This window comes from Schistocerca nitens, chromosome 9, assembly GCF_023898315.1.
Source record: "Schistocerca nitens isolate TAMUIC-IGC-003100 chromosome 9, iqSchNite1.1, whole genome shotgun sequence".
NCBI classification, from domain to species: Eukaryota; Metazoa; Arthropoda; class Insecta; order Orthoptera; family Acrididae; genus Schistocerca; species Schistocerca nitens.
In genome coordinates, this window is record NC_064622.1 from 100,287,735 (window position 1) to 100,308,898 (window position 21,164).

At 38.8% G+C, this 21,164-nt stretch overlaps 1 protein-coding gene and 1 long non-coding RNA gene across 3 annotated transcripts in view; both read left to right on the forward strand.

Annotated features, from left to right (window-relative positions):
* The first annotated feature begins 1,254 nt into the window (after positions 1–1,254).
* On the forward strand, positions 1,255–1,938 carry LOC126202880 (uncharacterized). The gene is made up of 3 exons (XR_007540194.1): positions 1,255–1,313; positions 1,468–1,579; positions 1,740–1,938. It is a non-coding gene; the product is annotated as an uncharacterized LOC126202880 (long non-coding RNA).
* A 4,353-nt stretch (positions 1,939–6,291) lies between these two features.
* Positions 6,292–21,164, forward strand: part of LOC126203058 (uncharacterized) — a 30,452-nt gene continuing 15,579 nt past the window's right edge. The window contains exon 1 of one of the 2 annotated variants that reach the window (XM_049937296.1): positions 6,292–6,427. In XM_049937296.1, coding sequence (XP_049793253.1) covers positions 6,422–6,427 — 6 coding nt within the window. In that variant the 5' untranslated portion in view covers positions 6,292–6,421. Of the gene's footprint in view, positions 6,456–21,164 lie in introns of both variants that reach the window. The other variant, XR_007540222.1, reaches the window with a different exon arrangement.

Consider the following 21,164-nt stretch of genomic DNA (forward strand, 5'->3'; position numbering starts at 1 on the left):
AAAACGCGACTGCAAAACTTGCATTCATAAATATTCGTGCTCATGTGCCGATTCGAGCGTAAAATGGAACATGTGCAGGCATGTACACAGCGTATGCCAAATGAGGGGCCAGTCGTTCTCAGCCTCTGACGTTCAAGAAAAATGACGAAACACATGCTGTAGCAAGCAACTATCTTTCCGCTCTGAACGAATGAGATACAACACTGGTGGATGTCAGCAAACATCACACCAGTAGTAAGGATGTGATCGTGAAGGAACGAAAAGACAAAATCGCTTCTGAGCTATTAGGCTTAACCAGCGAAACGTAAATGCAATCGAAAAACATGCAGCTTCCATAAAAGTAACGTTAACTGCTCTTCATTCCGAAACATGATAAGCACTTCATTCCGAAACATGTCAGACGAGAAAAATCATTCCTCAACGAAGACTGTTTTCATCAAAACAGAAAACAGCTATCCTGCACATCCCGTTCGCAAGGCCTAATACAACGGAGAGTCTATGTTGAATTATCGGAATGAAGCAACAGATGTTTCGCCGGATCACAACACGGAGTCGATGACTTTGTTTTGTACACTATCCATTTTCTCATAAACTTTAGTTGTGATAAAACAGCCTGGAGCAGTATTATCAAGTGTTTCCTATTTTACTTCTGTATTATTTACATTATAGTTAGGCATGGATGTTGGCGGGGGGACAGGGGGGGGGGGGGTGTCTGTGCCAGGCGTCAATTTCGGGGAGGGCCAAATTAATATTTTTGAAGAAGAAAACTTTGTTTCACGAAGCGCCTAGCACCCAGCGCACGTTGGTCTATCGATCATTCATATGATTTTGAAATGCATCCCATTGGGTTTGAAGACATTGTGAGTTGATTTCTCAACGATTCAAAAGTTACTTTTTGAATGTGTGCATAGTGTACGTGATGTCTCTGCCGGGGGAACCCCTGTCACATCTAGGAATACAAAGTAGTGATGGGCTAAACTGCGATTATCCGATATCAGTGATTTCAGTGAATGCTACTTTTCAGTATCTGTTATTCTTAACTGCGATTTGTCGCAGTTAAGAGTCGCAGTTAAGGAACATAGGTCGTGTATCCCTCCGCCACTGCTATTTCTGCGATTTCTGCTACTTCCGCGATTTCTGCTACTTCTGTGACTTCTCCTACTTCTGTGACTTCTGCGATTTCTGCTACTTCTGCGATTTCAGTGACTTCTGCTACTTCTGCGATTTCTGTGACTTCTGCGACTTACCACCATATGAAAAAGTTACATCTGTCAACACAGAAAATTGCATCGCAACAAACCTGTCATTGGCAAGTATGTTTTACGTTTTTTCTTCTGTTGGCTTTAATTTTGTATTAAAGAAACAACTGTGAAAATATTAATAGTGTAATTAATATGTAAGTAGCCGTACAGTACCGTAATAGTTCGTGTTTAGAAAATGAATTCTAACGTATTGTTATGTTCACAGGTACCTGAACTACATTTCAGTCACTCAGTAAAGTGATAACTCAAAATATCATTGTCAGCAGATCTGAAGAAATTTGCCACTGCGTCTTTAGACCGTTTTCGTCAGACGAGAGGTTAGTTTCTAAGCGTTTCGATGGACTTAAATTACTTCAGTGAGATCGTTCTTGCAAACGTGACATTCATTATAGCAAATATTAGCAATCTACTCTGTCAACTATATTGCTAGTAATTAGTGACAGCAAAAATTGTTTAATAATCCTTGTGTTTTTGCAGACGCAGTTCTGACTCTGATTACTGGTTGCTGTACGTATCTATCCACATCAAGGCTGTTGAGAGAGATTCGTGAAGATTCAAGACAGCTCTTAGAGGATTTGCTGTTTAAAAGTGAAATAATTGTGAAATAAGTGTGTGAATGATTAAACTGTGTTTTATTGAAGTTGTTGTGCGATTTTAAAGGCATAATAAATGTTAAATACAGTGAGTGAATAATAAAAATCTCATTTTCCACATGTTAAGCCGTCCAATACCCGTAATTTTCCGCCACTTACTTATTGGTAAACACTTGTTGGAGAGTGACATGCCGCCCCCCCCTCCCCTTTCTCCACAATCTTGGTGTGACATTGACCTGTAACATATCCCGAAGTCTACAATATGCATTTTGAGGCTTTTGATGTGTAAGTGGGAAGTACAGATCTTCCAGTTAAATCGGGAATAGCTTAAGTGCATTACTAGAAAGTAACACAGGAAAAGCTTACTTATGTAGGTGGTAGTAGTGTCGGCAAAAAGTTCTTGTGTGTGAAGTTGCCATGTAGAACACCAGGTGTAAAACTTTTCTGCCGAGTCTTGAACTGTGTCGGAACAAAAGTGAGGCATTCATATGACTGTTTTCATTTCACTACACTTATACAGATGTCTGAGTTCTGCTGTGTTAACATTGCAAAGTCCTGTAGGCATGTGGAGTATTAACCAAAACTGTTATTGGAAGCAGAATCAAACACATTTGTTACGTTACTTGATATTTTCAGGAGAAAAAGGCAATGTTGCTTCTTATTAATATAATACATTCAGAGTCACAGCAGTATTTGACCAACCATAACTGATGCTGAATGTGCATGTCGTCATATAATATGAAAGGCTTATTTCAATAGTGGTACAAGTCCATTACCTCCACTTTTCTGTCTATAATGCTTCTGAAATTAATGATCCAAGCAAACATAAATAAAGGTTCATCTCTAGCAAGAAGCCATATGCTTGAATATTTCTGGTATCTCAACTGCAGATTTTTCAGTGCTCATTTAACTTTACGACTCTGTATCTCAAAATGAACAAAAATGGACTTGCACCACTATTGAAATAAGCCCTTCATATGCACACATAGCACATCGATCTCGTGAGGCACAAGGCTCTCATTACGAAGTACGTCCGTCGGTCAATAGATGACACTAGGAAAAGTATGTTAACTGCGCTTTTTAGTTGCTACTTGCGACTCTTAGTTGCGACTTGTCACGGAAATCGCAGTGTATCGCAGAGATGGGCGTAGTACGAACTTTGACCCACAGATGGCACTGTTAACCGCGCTTTCTAGTTGCTACTTGCGACTCTTAGTTGCGACTTGTCACGGAAATCGCAGTTAGACTCGATACCGTATCGCAGAGATGGACGTAGTACGAACTTCGGCCAACAGATGGCACTGTTAACTGCGCTTTTTAGTTGCTACTTGCGGCTCTTAGTTGCGACTTGTCACGGAAATCGCAGTTGGACTCCATCGCGTACCGCAGAGATGGACGTAGTACGAACTTTGGCCAACAGATGCCACTGTTAGCCGCGCTTTTTAGATGCTACTTGCGACTCTTAGTTGCGACTTGTCACTGAAAACGCAGAAAGCAGTGCTAAATTCGACCAATAGATGTCTCACGTCTTTGAATGTGAAATACTACTTGCGACTGCTAACTGTGACTGAAATCGCAGTTAGATTCTGTAAAGTTGCTACTGTGATATCTGTGACTTCTCAGTCACTGTGATTTCTAACAGATACGCGATTTCCTGCCCACCACTAATACAAAGCATTACCGTAGACAAAAAGGGGATGGGACTATACGAACTGAACCGAATAAACCGAACGTGTGAATGCCAATCGCTGTTTGTCTCTATGGTTAAGTGGGTGTGCGAATGATCATCGTCGTTATAATTATTAGTGATATCGATAAATTCAGACTACCAGGATGGAAATAAACGACTAATAGGAATAACGGGTAAGAAAGATTACATGTTATCTTCTCGGTGTATTCAACACAATGAAAGCCTGTCCTTTTTTTCCAGATCGCTACACTATCAGTTGTACAGTCCCTGGTTAGCAGCCGCTAGGTTCTGTTCTCGGAATAGCGAACACGGAAAAACGCCCTACCGGAGAATAAACGAGGGATACCTGTGATTCTGGTGGGGTTAGTGAAATTAACTGGAGCATAAGTTTTGACAATGGCAGGAATAGTTACAGAATTAGAGATGCAAGGATTCACGGTAAATGATAAAGAATTTTTTGTTCTTTATTGAGTTTCGATTCCCACCGAAGGGGGCTGGCTGGCAGCGGCATGCTCTTCAGCCTACAGACTTTGTTTTAAAAAGATGAAGATAATAAATAATAAAAACAGGCGATAAAATAGGAGACTTAAATGGTGGAACTTAAATCGTGGAACTTAAAACATAGAACAAAGGGATGATGATGCTAATAAAATACATATGAAGCAGAGAGGTAAAATAATAGACAGACAATTAAAAAACACAGCGCCAGACAGGTTTCTGTTGGCAAAAGACATAAAATTCACACCCGGCGACAGCATGGTGTCTGTTCACAACACTTTGAAAAGACGAAAAACATTGAACATTCACTTGAACACTGCACTAAAAAGTTGGCAAATATGACATACCACAGCCGAGAGCAGGTGGGGGTAAACTGGACAGATGATGGGAAAATAAAAAGGGGGGAGGAGAGGAAAAACGAAGGGGGGAGGGGGGAAAGGAGCCGATGGAGGATGAGGACCCAGATGATAAAGAAAAAACACTATAGCTTGAGTAACTGTAAAATTACCAGAGTATTACATGCATAAAAACTTTTAGTCACTTACTAAAATCACATCCTGCAGTGGAGATACATAAAACAATTGTGCCAAAGGCATCGTCGTAGTTAAAACATCATCTCCATTTATACAACATAATTATGGACAGAAGGTTGATGCGAACACAGCATAGCATCATTACCTCGCCTGTGAACTAGCGTGAAGAGGGTGTGAAAGCCCTAGGGCAGACAGTTTCAACGAGAGAGGGCACTTGTGGTTCTTTCTCAGTTCCGATGCTAAGTTTTTGCTAATGAAGGTGTCTTCCTGTTCAGGTGTATTTTACTTCTGATGAAGGTATATTTAGATATACCGAAACCGTGGTCAAGAATTTTAATAAATCTTTATCCTGCAACTGTTTGGCTGTTATTATTTACTGTTAAGAATGTCAACAGTTGCTGTTTCAGCCATGTTTAAAATCTTGATAGATGCAAAGATTGTTTGTTAGAACGAGGTAGGAGAAGAAACGGAGACATCACACAAATTATGTGGAAGAATATAACGATTACAAATTTTTGTGAAAATTTCGGACTATTACTACTTTTCGATCTCATGTTTCAGAGAATGGAGTTTATGAACGAAATGTGAACTATTTCCTAACGTAAAACTTTTTGCTTGTAGTAGGCCTAATAGGCATTTCATGTTGGTACTTTATGAATTGTATTCTCTCGTGTTATTTATGTAAATGAGGTAGTTAAAATGACCTGTGCCAAAAAAAGTCTCTCTTATTTGGCATGTGTTACAACTGCTGCGATATTAGAAAGACCTGTTTCGTTTTATCTAGCAGACAGTGACAAAATAGACGTAATCATATCGAGAAACCACATTAGTTCAAATGGTTCTGAGCACTATGGGACTTAACATCTGAGGTCATCAGTCCCATAGAACTTAGAACTACTTAAACCCAACTACCCTAAGGACATCACACACATCCATGCCCGAGGCAAGTTCCAACCTGCGACCGTAGCTTTCGCGCGGTTGTAGACTGACACGCCTAGAACTGCTCGGCCACATCGGCCGGCACTGCACTTCTCTTGGGTACGGTTTGTATTAACAGCTTTTACACTACTGGACAACGACCTAAAGATTGAAGAAATGTGTACTGTCTTGCTTGTCTCTTGTCTTTACTGGTTTTATGTTTCTTATATTTAATTTTATGTCACACAAAAGAGATTAGCTAACAGACAATAAAGAGTGATCGTGAGGTTTCTTTTTTTATTATTTTTTTAAAGGGGTGGTAGGATGTCAAACCGGTTGACTGGCAGCAGGAGAGGCACCACAGAGGATATTTTAATTTCCACTGTCCTGAATGTAGGTTTGATGGCTTCCATTACGAAATATGAACGTTTGAATTCCACAGAGCGAAATAAGAGTGTCGTGCGATAGAAGAATATCGTGTGAAGAGCCGTGGCACTGCACTTTGGCACACTTAAGACCAAATGACATGACTAACATTTCCTCGATCATAGCTGTTTTATACAGCAAACTCTTCAGAAAGATGTGCGCAATAAAACGAAAATATTTTGAAAAAATCGATTTTTAAAATAATTTTTGATGTACCATCTCAAACGCTCCGTTTCGGAAATATCGTAGATCTGGGACTGAATATAGTATGGAAACCCATGAACGTCTCTCCACACGCATTAGGTATGGTACAACATCGCAGGCCAGCTACATTGATTCCAGGTGCGCTGTCGCCACCAGACTGCGCGACTCGTAACTCTTCGGCTGTCTTCGGTGAGGTTCGCGAGCGGAGCCCAGGACGCCGTCCCGTCTGTCAGTAATCAATAGTGATACCCTGCTGCTATGTAATGATACACGTCCGGCTTAATTCGACAGTGAAATATGGAGGTGTGGCTCTAATCCATATGTCTTCTTTGTAAGTGAACAAATATGTTCTTGTAATCGGTGGGACAGGCAATCGCTCGCATGCAATACCGCCCGTTTGTATGTTATATTATGTTCGATCGATAGCCACACCAAGCGGACTTGCACCTGTTGTGCATCAAGACTTTACGTCGTTTTTGTAAAATGGGTGTTGAATACATATACTGAAGCTGTAAGGCTTTTCTTTAGCGTGGTGGTGTAAAAAGGGGCCACGAAATCAGCTGTTTAGAAATATTGGGTACAATATCCTTGATCACAACTAACAGTTCCCAAATTTCGCTGTATATTTACTTGGAAGAGATATATTTGAACTGTAGCCCGAAAATCGCTGCAAACGTACGAAGCGTTTCAAAGTATGCCCATTACACTAAAATGTGTAACGAAATTTGGGAACTGTTAGTTGTGAACGATGATATTGTGGCCAATAATTCTACAAAGCTTAGCCTTACAGCTGCCGATACAACACTGCACAATATAACACATTCCCGAAAACCTCAGTTTATGTTTACAATTCACGTGTATTATATATGAACTGAGAAAGAGATTTATATGGACAAATAATTAAAATTTACTACTACTACTACTACTACTACTACTACTACACAGTATATCTCGACACTTGCTCAGATTAGATTAGATTTACTTTCATTCCAATTGATCCGTAGTAAGGAGGTCCTCCAGGATGTGGAACATGTCAGAAAAACAACAATACATGACAAATATTTACAACTAAAACAAATAAGCTAATGTACCATTCCACAGGTCCCAAGTGGAATGATCGTCATTTTTTAATGAACACTAAGAGTCATTTTACAAATACTAATGCACTGAATTTAAAATAAAGTTTTTTATTTATTTATAAGGTAATACAACTACTGTGATACTTATTTTCAATGAACACATTACTGCACTGAAATTGTGCAGAAGTTATGTTGTACTTATATACAAATCAGTTGGTTTTACTAATAAATTCATCAATGGAGTAGAAGGAGTTGGCCACCAATAAATCCTTTAGGCTTCTCTTAAACTGAATTTCATTGGTTGTTAAGCTTTTTATGGCTGCTGGCAAGTTATTGAAAATGTGTGTTCCTGAATAATGCACACCTTTTTGTACAAGACTAAGTGACTTTAAATCCTTGTGAAGATTATTCTTATTTCTAGTACTGATTCCATGAATTGAGCTGTTGGTTTGAAAAAGTGATATATTTTTAATGACAAATTTCATTAAGGAATAAATATATTGGGAAGCAGTAGTTAGTATCCCTAGTTCCCTAAACAGACTCCTGCAGGATGTTCTTGAGTTCACACCACATATAACTCTCACTGCACGTTTTTGTGCCCGGAAAACTTTAGCTTGGCTTGATGAATTACCCCAAAAAATAATCCCATATGACATTATGGAATGAAAGTAAGCATAGTATGCCAGCTTTTTCATTTTTATATCCCCTATGTCTGACAAAATTCGCATTGCAAACAGAGATTTGTTAAGGCGCTTCAGCAGTTCTGTGGTGTGCTCCTCCCAGTTGAATTTATTATCAAGCTGTAATCCCAAGAATTTAACACTGTCCACTTCTTCTATCTTCTTGTCATCGTATGTTAGACATATACTCTTGGGACACCCCTTACAAGTTCTGAACTGCATGTAGTGTGTTTTTCAAAGTTTAGTGACAAAGAATTGGCTAGGAACCAGTGATTAATGTCCACAAATATTTTATTGGCTGATCTTTCTAAGACTACATTTGACTTGCTATTTATTGCAATGTTTGTATCATCGGCAAACAAAACAAACTTGGCATCTGGTAATGTTACTGATGAAAGGTCATTGATATACACAAGAAAAAGTAAGGGGCCCAAAATGGAACCTTGTGGGACCCCCACATGTAATTAGTTCCCAGTTGGATGAGGCCTGATAGCTTGATACATGTCTCTTTCCTAATAACACCCTTTGTTTCCTGCCAGAGATATAAGATTTGAACCATTTTGCAGCATTTCCTGTTATACTATAATATTATAGTTTACTTAAAAGGATATTGTGATTTACACAGTCAAATGCCTTTGACAGATCACAAAATATACCAGTTGCCTGCAATTTTTTGTCTAATGAATTAAGCACATTTTCACTGTAAGTGTAGATAGCCTTCTGAATATCAGAACCTTTTAGAAATCCAAACTGTGACTTTGACAGTATGTTAATTGAGATAAGATGGTTATAAAGACGACTGTACATTACTTTTTCGAAAATTTTTGAGAATGCTGGCAACAGTGAAATTGGACGGAAATTTGATGCTATTTCTTTATCTCCCTTCTTAAACAGTGGGTTAACTTCAGCATATTTCAGCCATTCAGGAAATATTCCACTAATAAACGACTGGTTACACAGATAGCTTAATATGTTACTTAGCTCAGAATCACATTCTTTAATTAACTTTGTTGATATTTCATCATACCCACTAGATGTTTTTGATTTTAAAGATTTTATGATGGACATTATTTCTGTTGGGGTAGTGAGGGTCAAATTCATATTAAGGAAGTTACTTGAAATGTCTGGTCTAAGGTAATCCATAGCAGCATCTACCGAACCTGACAACCCCATCTTTTCAGTAACAGTTATAAAATGCTTGTTAAAAAGTTCTGCAACACTATACACATCTGTCACCAATGTATCATTTACTCTTAATGCTATTTGTTCCTCTTCATGTCTGGTTCTACCGGTCTCCTCCTTCACTATATCCCATATTGTCTTTATTTTGTTATCTGATATGACTATCTTTTCCTTGTAATATATTTGCTTTGACATCCGTATTACAGTCTTTAATATTTTGCAGTATTTCTTATAATGTGCTATAGCATCAACATTGGAAATGTTTCGGAGTGACAGATACAGTTTTCTTTTTGTTTTACAAGATACCCCTATTCCTCGAGTAATCCATGGCTTCTTTGTAGACTTTGCTCTAACCTTGGTAAGTTTTGGGGGAAAGCAGTGTTCGAATAAGGTAAGCACTTTATTAGCAAAAATGTTATATTTTTCATTCATGCCATGAACGCTGTAAACATCAGTCCAGTGAATGTCTCTGAGGAGTGTCCTAAAATAATCAATTTTTGTCTTACTGATTACCCTTTTGAGCTCAGATTTAACAGATTTTATATCCTGTTCAGTATTAACATTTAACAGAAGGAACTGCATGTCATGGTGTGAGAGGCCATTGACTATTGGTTTTGTAATATAATTTTGTTCATTGGACTTTTCTATAAAGATATTATCTATGGCTGTTTGTGAGCAAGTGGCTATCCTAGTGGGGAACTTTACTGTGGGAATTAAGTTGAATGATAGTGTTACTAACTCAAACAAGTTCTTATTGGGAGAGTCTTTAAGGAAATCTACATTGAAATCACCAGCAACCACTATTTCTTTGTTTTTGGTTGTTAAATGGGCCAGTACAGCTTCAAGGTGGTTGACAAACAGATTAAAGTTACCTGCAGGTGCTCGATATACACTTAATATGATGAAGGATTTTTTGTGAAATTCTAATTCTGTTGCACATGCTTCCATATGCTGTTCTAGGCAAAATTTATGAATGTCTATGTTCTTAAATTTATGACAGTTCCTGATGAATGTGGCAACTCCTCCTTTCTCCATTTCTGATCTACAAAAGTGAGATGCTAACCTAAACCCTGCAACACTTAAAAGTTCTATACCAGTGGTCACATGATGTTCAGAGAGGCAGATTATGTCAGCTGGGTTTGAAGACTCTAATTCATCTATGCAGATAGTTAATTCATTAATTTTATTTCTCAGTCCTCGAATATTTTGATGCAATAAAGATAGCTGACATTTCTCATTGACTGAGTTAAAATTGGGTGGAGTTAAAATATCTGCTGACAGTTGAAAATTCTTAACCAATGGCTGTTTATGCTGATGTAATAATCTGGAATTATGTTTTTTGATTTCTTTCTCAAACTGAAGATTTGTCTCAGTTCTAACCTCTCTTAAAATTTGCTTTCTTTCTGTCCTCCCTACCCTAAAAAAGGGTCTTTTCTGAATCCTATAACCACTGGTATTTTACCACTCATGACAGTGCCTCCCCCCTTGAATTTTCCTGCTATTTCCCCAGCCAATTTACCCTTCCCCTTCCTGTTGAGGTGAAGGCCATGCCTAGTATAATCCCACCTACTGAGAGAATCAACAGGAACCACACCAATGTGTGACCCCGCACCCCACATGAGCAGCCGTTCCAGCTCCAAATTAACTCTCTTGACAGAAGAGTTCAAATGAGGTCGGTCATGGCGCCCAAGAACAGATACAAACTCAACACTAGTATGCTTTGATGCTGATGCAATCTTCGCCAGGTCACACTCTATACTGTACCCAGGATCTCTGTCAATACTGTTACCTGCCCCACCCACTATAACCACGGTGTCTTCCTTAGTGAAATCTTTGCAAAGTGATCCTAAATCCTCTGTCACCTGCTCCAGACCAGCACTAGGTTTAAAAAAATTGGTGACCTGGTATTCTGATCCTAGTTCATCCTGCAAAAGTTGGCCAACACCTCTTCCATGGGAACTACCTAACAACAACACTTTCTTTCTCTTTACTGATTTCCCTACATTCTTACTTTTCAATTTGCTGCTGAAAGTTTGTTGTGCCCTGTCTACACCTGCAACTGCTTGAGGCTCACCAGCTTCTAACTGAAGCAACAGGTCAAATCTATTTTCCACATTCACCATAAAGCTGTCAGACAAAGTTCTAGGCCTGTTCCTCCTGTTGCCTGTTGCCACTTCCCACCTCTCTTTACCCTTCTCCCTCCTTAACCTGTCAAGATCTCCCCTGGCCTTGTCTAACTCAGCCTGAAGGGCGGCAATTTTCCCCTCCTGTTCTAGTATCTTCCTATCTCTACTACAAATCCTACAAAACCACTGATGAGTCTCATTTACTTCCCCTATCCCCACGCCACTACAGTCACCCACATGGAAAAAACTACAGCACCCATCACACCAAAGCCCCGACCTAACAATTCTACGGCAAGTCAAGCACTTTTCACTCATGATAAACGTAATAGTTTATTAAGAATAAGTCAGTTAAATTACAGATAAACACGAAAATATGGTTACACAAATTTGGCCTATACGCAACTGTTTACACAACTGTGTGTGAACAAAAACAAAAGTGCAAAGTTTCTGAAACAACAACTTAAACTTTACGCTACTTTCCGGAAATGCTAGTTAAATAATGAAGAGGTACGCTAAGTTAAATTGCTGGAGAGAGCAAGGAACAACTAAACGAAATTCTATAGATTTGCTTCAGCAGAACGTAAACAGAAAATACGACTGTACGGTCTTTTCGTGTTTTCTGCTATATTACGTAAAGAAAAATGAAACCTTTAATGGTAGACTTAAACGGCACACTAATACAATTATTTACCACGTATTCAGTACTAATCTATATGTTTTATAATCTAAAATGACTTATCTTTACGAGAACACCAAAACTCGCGCTAGTCGCCTGGCTGCAGGGCTCAGACTAAAGTTATGTATTGGACCCCCCCCCCCCCCCCCCCCCCGACTGAAATTTTTGTTTTATCTCGGTTTTGGCCATAAATGCCAAAAGACTGCTGATAGTATTTGGGATCAAGCGGAAACTAGTATTGAACATTCCTGTGTATCCAATATTTGTTTCTAAACAAACCCATAAACCGAAAGAGAATCAGCAGGCTTAGCATAAAGTTATTTGTTTACTGTTCTGTCTTGTATAACAACTTGAACGTTGGCAAATAACATCGTGTTAATATATTTATTCATCCCATTATTTATACCTGATAAGTCTGCCCAGTTAGCCATGCAGTCTAACGCACGGCTTTCCGGACTTCGAAGAAGCGCCTGGTCCCGGACACGAATCCGCCCAGCGGGCTTATGTCAAGGTCCGGTGAGCCAGCCAGTCTGTGGATGGTTTTTAGGCGGTTTTCCATCTGCCTTGGCGAATGCAGGCTGGTTCCCCTTATTCCGCCTCAGCTACACAATGTCAGAGGTTGCTGCGCAAACAAGTTCTCCACGTATGCGTACTCCACCATTACTCTACCACACAAGCATAGGGGTTACACTTGTTTCATGTGATACGTTCCCCAAGGGGGGGGGGGGGTCCGAAATGCACAATAACCCTGAAGGAGTGGTCGGTGTGGGGTGGCGGAAGGGTGAAATGGACTGCGGTAGTCGCTGTGGGGTTGTGGACTACTGTGGCTGCAGTGGGAACAGAAAATATATATATATATATATATATATATATATATATATATATATATATATATATATAAAAACAAAGATGAAGTGACTTACCAAATGAAAGTGCTGGCAGGTCGACAGACACCTGTCGACCTGCCAGCACTTTCATTTGGTAAGTCACATCGTCTTTGTTTTTAGATATATTTTTCCCACGTGGAATGTTTCCCTCTATTATAATCATATATATATATGCTAGATACTGAATAATTTTGGTGACAAGCTACACCATAATTGTACTCTTCAATTTGTTTGTATTTCAGATGTTATCACTTTACTCGTGTCAGTGCTAATTCTGATGTTCACATACAGGCTTTTTGCGACTTGGATCATGTGTTTAGGGTTTCCCATTATTGCTCATAGCTTGTCTCTGTAAATTCTGTCACATGCTTTTTCATAATACACAAATGCAGTTCAGTTTGGAACCGCGCGACCGCTACGGTCGCAGGTTTGAATCCTGTCTCGGCCATGGATGTGTGTGATATCCTTAGGTTAGTTAGGTTTAAGTAGTTCTAAGTTCTAGGGGACTGATGACCTCAGATGTTAAGTCCCATAGTGCTCAGAGCCATTTGAACCATTTTTGAACAAATTCAAGGTGAATTTCCAGATTAAATTCTCATCTCTCTTCAATTACCTTTTTCAGTGCAAAAATGTCCTGTATACATGATCTCCCCATCTAGAAACCTGCGTGTTCCTCCACTAAGATCACACCAGTGATACTTTAGAATGTTTCATTTATTATTTTGCTGTATAGATTTTATAAGCAATGTTCTGATTACTTGTGCCCCTGTTGGTGGCTGAGTTACTTCTTTCATCTTTCTTACATATTGAAATGACCTTAGCTATTTTCTATTCTTTTGATACCTCATATTTTACCCAGCACCTGTCAGAGGTGTAGTATACTTAATTCTATGAGACATTCTCTGTGTTTTTAATCGGTTTGGTATTTATTCCATCTAGTCCTGGTAATTTTTGGTTTTTCATTTATTTTAAATTGTCTTCCACCCTGTCAGATCAGTGTAGTCTGTTCCTTGCAGTTGTTCGTTTTTATTTGCTTCTTTAATTTCTGGTTTGTACCAGAGTTCTTTATAATGTGAAACATAGTCAGACGGTTGTATTACATTTAGATTTACAGTATCTCTTTCTTCTTTGTTGAAATGTTTCATTAGTTTGTATGCTGTTTCTTTTCTCCCATGGATGTCGTGTTCAGCTCTGCTTGCCGATGTGTCCCACAATCTCCTTTTTTTGTTCGTTTATATATTTAAATTTGTTCGTTTGTCTGTAGACAAATTTCTTTATATGGACATTGTCATTACACACACACTTATATGCATCATTTATAACAGAGGCGTGTAAGATAATGGATAAAACAGAATATACATGAGAAATTCATTATACAAAAAAATAAACATGATTGATCACTGAATTATATAAGGCAGAAAGAATGGGCTTCAAACAAGAGAAATGAATCATAATACTCCTCCGATAAAATACTTTGGCTTTAGATTGTGGGGAGTAAATTACAAATTAAAATTTTTTGTGTTGCTTATGCATTTACTCAGTCGTCTTTGTCTACATTGTAATTGGTCAATTTAATTATTTATTTGTAATAATTTTATGATACATAAATTCTTTAATGGATTAAAAACTATTTTTAGTAAGTATCCTTTAAGATATGTTTTAAATTTGTAGAGTTCCTTTTGTCTTTGTTCACTGTTGATAGTTTATTATATATCTTGAATCCTTGGTAAAACAGAGTGGTTTGACCCTTTGCTCCATTCATTCTGTCTAGGTAAAAGCAATCACTTTATCTGGTTTGATGATCATGTATGGAGCTGTTGCTGCATATTGCTTCTATTAAAAAAACTTCGGTTTGAAATATGTATTCACTTGGAACTGCCAGAATACCCCATTTTTTGAATAGCTCAATTCAGTGGGCCCTTTTTTGACTCTTGCTTATTGTTCTGATGGCTCATTTTTGCAGTTTGAGCACATTTTCCACATTCATAGCATTTGCACCTCAATCCCATGAGCCATTATTTTGTGGAGAGCTGGGGAATTACCCCAGTTACAATACCTTAACAACCACTTATCTCAACAACCAAATAAGTGACCAGTACCGACACCCCACTTGGCCCACTAGGAGACACACTAATTGCAGACAGACATATGCAAGGGTGAAGGATATACTTGTCACAGCATTCTACACTTATCATCCAGGCCTTCCAATGCAAATGGATTTCAGTATGCTAATAAGGGACAATTTCATAATCCCTGAAGTATAAAGTACGTGCGGTCCAATGCTTATTACTACTGTGGCCTTAACAGAAATGGTAAGTATTGGCATTAGCTCCCTTCAATTCACGACTACCTTGAGGACCACCAGTGTCAACCTGTAGCCTCACTAATCAACTCCAAAGCTGTTAGCTTGAGCTACCTAGCAATTAAATTCACATTAATATATAACAAGCAGAATATGTGGCATCATCAACCCTGCCAGCAGTTGCTTGGCTAATCTGTGCAGTATGTAAAACCCATGAAAATTCAGTCAATAAGTACAACTCAAATGAACTCAACAGCAGTCCAACTGATTGCAGCAGCACCTAAAACCACTGGTAAATTTAAATGACATACAGCTACAATACAGACGAACACAATGGATACCCAGCTGATCTATGCAGCACTTAAAACTCATGAATATTCAATCAGCAACTGCAAAGACAACAAATGAATTCAACAGCTACCCAGCTGATCCGAGCAGCATCTAAAACTGCTGGTAAATGTAATCCACAAACAGCTAAGAAGCTAACAATCATAGTGGCTTCCAGCTAATCTGTGCAGCACTTAAAAATACATGAAAATTTAATCACAACTGCAACAACCCAAGCGAATTCAGTAGCTGCCCAACTGATCCTTGCAACACTTAAAACCACATTAACATTTGAACACAAGTCCAAAGAATTCCCTTAAAGGAAATGAAAAGCCAGCACAACCACCTCAAGGTGGCCCACAGCACAACCCACCAAAGCACACTCTCAACAACTTTCCGCTTCCGTGCCACCACCGGAGCTCCACATGTCCTATGACCAAAACAACAGGATATCACCTGTTTGCCCTGTGTGCAACAACTTAAACCAGCGGGTCTTTCAAATTAAACCTGTAGTTGACCTGTGCCAAAAGGTGAGAGATATGCTTGCAGCAAGTACCATATGGCACAAACTCCAGGGCACAGAATTTTTGGCCTGGCTAACTTAGGTACCCTAACCTGCCGCAACCAGCTTTAACTGAGATATATGATCCTAATTACATCACTGTGCTGCAGTCCAAGCAATTGAACTTTTGACAGGTGTCAAGAAATTGATTATTGGAACGGTTTCCTGAACTGCAGTAGTGGCTTCTTCATGATCTAGTCAATAGCCATACTTGTTGCTTGATAATTCTTAACGAACACCACCCGATATGGATTTACCTTCCACCCTACAATGTATTTCTTACATTGCTATCAATACACACTACGGATGTTAGCCTTAGCTGCCTTCAACTGCTGTACAGTTATGCCAGCACTAATTGTATCCGGCAATGAATCTGCTTTGCCTAAGAGGTTGCTGAGGGGCGAATTGACAGTAAAAGTAAACATCCATTGGGCTTAAATACAACACATATTTGTTGCAAACCCTGCACCGTGAGTTCGGTAATAGCACCCTTGGTGGGAGATAACCAAACAAATCTGGAAAACACATAGAAACACCAAAATATACTTGTGCCCATTACAAGTCGTAGGCAACAGCTCAACAAAGTCCACATATAATATTTGAAAGGGACTGCGTCTGGGTTGAATGCCAGAAAATGTACCTAGTGTTTTGCACTGGCTTACTCGTAGCACAAATCTGACAATTTCTTACTTCACCATTAATTTCTCTATCCATTCATTTCCAAATAAACATGTTGTGATTTTTCTGAGTTCTTAAATGACCAAAATGTCCACCTACCAGACATTGACGAAAGTGTTGAAATATGTATGATATTTCCATCAACTCTTGCTGTACAGCACAACACATGTTCCTTAAGTGAATAGGGTGGCACCGACCCACTGTTATGTAGCTGATCCTTAGCACCTTAATGGCTACAGCTTGGTCTAGATACTCCCCAATCCCTTCACACAATGGCAGAAAGTCTATTAGAATTAAATTAAGTTGTGAGAGGGCATACTTGGTAACATACGCTGTTCAGTTGTTTCCTGGTTAATCAATCTACTAAGACCGTCAGCAACATGATTTTCAGTCCCCGTAATGTGCACAAAATCAAACCTAAATGCTAATATCCATGTAGCCCATCACACTATTCGCTTGTTCTTAGTGTTTTCCCAGGATCCAGCTGAATGCCTGGTTATCTGTCTCAAGTTGAAAAGTGGTATGTTTGATATAATAATGAAACTTCTCCAGTACAAAAAGAACTGCCAGCACTTCAAGCTCATAAAATGAGTATTTCCTCTCTGTGTCAGATAACCCCCTCAATGTGTATGCAGCGGGTTGTTTATCTTAATAACACATACAATGATTTTTTTAAAAATTGAGCAACGCTGATATTGGAGCCGAGGTGAAGGCCTGAAACACAGGTTTTTGTGCTGGACACCACTCGAATTTCTGCTCCAGTCACCTAAAGTGATTCAGCAGGGCTGCCTTTTGGGCTATTTGAGGGACAAATTCCCCCCCTCTCCTCCACAGAAAAAAAAAAAGGCAAGCTAGTAAAACTGGGAATGGCTTTGACGTCAGTAGTTCTTGGACGACTGGGAACCTTGTAATATCTTGGGGTCGACAACTAGTCCCTAGACAGACACTATATGGCATAGAAACTAAATTGGTCTCTGTGCAAAGTTCACCTTACTGGATTAACAGTCAATGCTGCAATATGTAATCTACCAAAGATGTGGTTCACATGACCCCAATGCTCCTCCACAATCCTACAAACAAGCACATCATCCAGATAGTGTAATGTGAACTTAATATCTGAGAAGATAGAGTCCATGAACTGTGATAATTCTGCTGCCCGAGTGGTGAAACAACAAAGTGGCATCCTTGCAAAGTCAAGTAAATTCCAGTCTATAATAAATGCAGTGATTTTCATAGAGTATGTTGGTCACTTGCCTCAGGGCTTCTGAGGAGGAGGAGGAGGAGCAGGGGGGGGGGGGGATGGAGGATGTGAGAGGGGAATGTTTTATTGTTTCTCTTCCAATACTTCACAAGTCAGAGGTGTGCACGGCTTGTACTGATTAGCTGCTATGATACAAATTTTGACACGGAAGTAACATGGATTCATGAATGTGCATTGTAGAGACAGTCATCTTCAGACACTGTCCATATCCATAACAAGGAATATAAAATTAAGGATGATAATATGCAACACGGTGAGTAGATGAAGAATGACATACAAAACATTTAGAAAACATTTGTGCCTCATATTGTGTAATATGTTTGAATATAAGTACAACTGCAGTTGTTAATCAATTAATCATCCCCTCCCAAAGGCAACACAACAGTTCATCAAGCAGTTACTATGTCACAACTTTGTGGGCAGTGAGGGTGGCAGCAATCTGAAACAGAGAACATTCTACACATCAGAGTCCACCAAACAAGCTGATCGCTCAGCTCTGTTGGCAGGTTACATAAAGATTTAACTACAAGAATACTTTGTGCTTGATGGGTAGCACATTTGTTGAATACTCGTTAAATGTGAAAACAAATGTTAGCACCATTTTAAGAAGAATACAAATGATTTGTTGCTGTGGGTGAAACTTGAGTTTGTGAATACACATTAGAAGTAAAACAATGATAAAAGCAGTGTGTGTAAGCTAGTCGCCCAGCATGAAAAGAAGGCCAAGTTGATTTCACCTCCTTGATTTGATGGCCATGTTTTCTGGGATGTAAAAAAGGAGCCTTGTGGATCAACAGAATGAAACAAATAGATAGACTTCCATATGCAGCAAGATATCGTATGGTTTGTAGTGGGGGTACCTGTCATTTTCCCACTTGCTGTTCTGTTTGTGAATGGTGTGTGGGAAGGTTGATTGCTGATAAATTGGCCAGAATTATGAAAGAACATAATAAAATAAAGTCTTCATTATACATGTATGCATAAAGTTGCTTTGAAAATTGGGATTGAAGTATGGATACTTGGAGCAACCTCACTATTATTGACTAGAAGTGTCCATAAATTCTCATATCCAAATAAATGTGTTGCTGGAAAATGTTTTTTCAATATGTTGTAGCAGCTGTAAAGTAATATTTTGCAGATCAACCAGAATTCCATTTCAGGAATGGAACGAACACAAGTGAAGAATAGGCTAGAGTTTTACAGTGCCCCCCCCCCCCCCTCCCCTTAACATCTTTACAATGATCTGTAACATAGTCTTAGGTCTAAGAGCATGAAATGTGCCAGCTTGGTTGGGAGTTAGCAAAGCTTATGAGTGGGTATGCAAAGTAAATATTTTGGTAACAGCCTTATCTGTAGTGTAGTTTGATGTTTATGTTTGTGCCATCTTTAACATTCTTCTCATAAAAACTGAAACTGCAAGATAAATTTAGAAAATCTTTATAATGGTCTAAAATCCAACAAGTTTTTTAGTGTATATTATGTACACATATTGCACATCAGCTGTGAAAAATGTATAGGGTGTGGCGACATTACATAAGTTGTACCAAAAAATGTTGTGAAAAGTAAACTGACATGAAAGGACACTACGTAACAAACTTGGTGTATTGTTTTTCACCAGAAGGCACAATCTTTCACTGCAAAGTTGACAGCTTGTCAAATTTCTCTTGTAACCACAAAATTAAGTAACACATGAAAATTTGTGCCATGGCTGACTGAAATAATGCTATGGACAGCACAATGGACTTGCATTCAGGAGAACAATGATTCAAGTTCCTGCCTGGTCTTAGAGACATAGATTTTCTGTAGTTCCCTTAAATTGATTATGATAAATGCTGGGATAGTTTCTTGCAAAAGGACATCCCCACCCCGATCAACCAGCCTTTAACTCTCTTCACCACTTCATTGTGTTCCACAAACATCTTCCTCTGCCTGCACTAGAGTGAATTTACTTGTGCCACATTCCATCAAGTTCCCTTGCCACCTCTCCCTCCTGGCCATCAGCCTCTCTTCCCTCCCAACCCTCCCTTCTCCTCCCTAACTGCTTTCTCCTCCCACCTACTCCACTCACCACAATCCTCCTCCTCACCCCCCCCCCCCCCCCCCCATTTTGGGCTGATATGCAGTGATAAAGTAGTTTTTCTTTCTTCCGTATGAGTGTGACCGTGACTGTCTGGCTGCGTGCCCACCATTTACGTATTTAACCCTGAGGAGGACATTGTCCAAAAGCTTTGCAACATTTTTTTGTCTCATTCATGTGCTTATCGAGTGTTCAATGCCTCAGTTGTATGCTGTATGGTTACCTTTACTTGCTACTGTACAAGAACCAATTAAGATGTGTATCAGCAAGGTCACTATGGTATGAGGCAAAATTTACAGAATTCTTATTTTGAGGTTTGAGAAGCTGGAAAAGGTGATTTAAATAATTCTACTCCATACTGTTAGGTTGCCAAGAAAATGACATGCAACTGTAATGGGATGTCAGCTGATAAACATATGTTGTGAAGACTGACAATGAATGTGGTGGCTAGGAAAGTTAAAGACAAAATACATTTAAAGCGGAGTCCTAGTTTTTATATTACTAGGATGGGGAGGGAAATTAGGCATACAGTTTTCAAAGGAATGTTACTGACATTTACCTTAAAGCAATTGGATGGGACTTGAATCCAGTTCTTTGTGAATGTTAATCCATTTCATTAATCATTGTGTGAAGCAGAAAACTGTTATGCTGTTGTACACACTTCTGGAATTTACAGAAAAAAAAAATTCTGGAAAGATATCATTGTCATATGGGTATAGCTAAACTTCAACAACTGTAAGTAGAAGTCAAGGTCTTTTTCTGTGTAAAGAAACATAATGGCAGGGGACAAAGACTACAAGCAAGACTCTAATTGATATATTGCCAACATACAATATTATAGCAAAAATGTGATACAGTTAACAACAAGAAAATATTTTCTCACTATTGGTTTGTTATGTGATAAAAATTAAAAAGTTGTGTTAAATGAAGAAATGTCTCTGATAATTCTTAGATTCCATTTCTGCAGCCCAAATATGCAGTGCTTCAGACTACTAAATTCCTATCTGGGATTGTAGTACATGGACAAAAAAGCCAGTGGAAAACTACATGAAAATGTGAGAGCAGTTGCATGGAATTAATGTTCAGTTCCCAATCTATGAATGGTTCATTAAGGCAGAACTAAACTCCTGTAGTTTTTTAAAAATATATATTTTCTTTCATAATTTAAAATAGATGCTCACATTAATAAGTATATCCAGATGT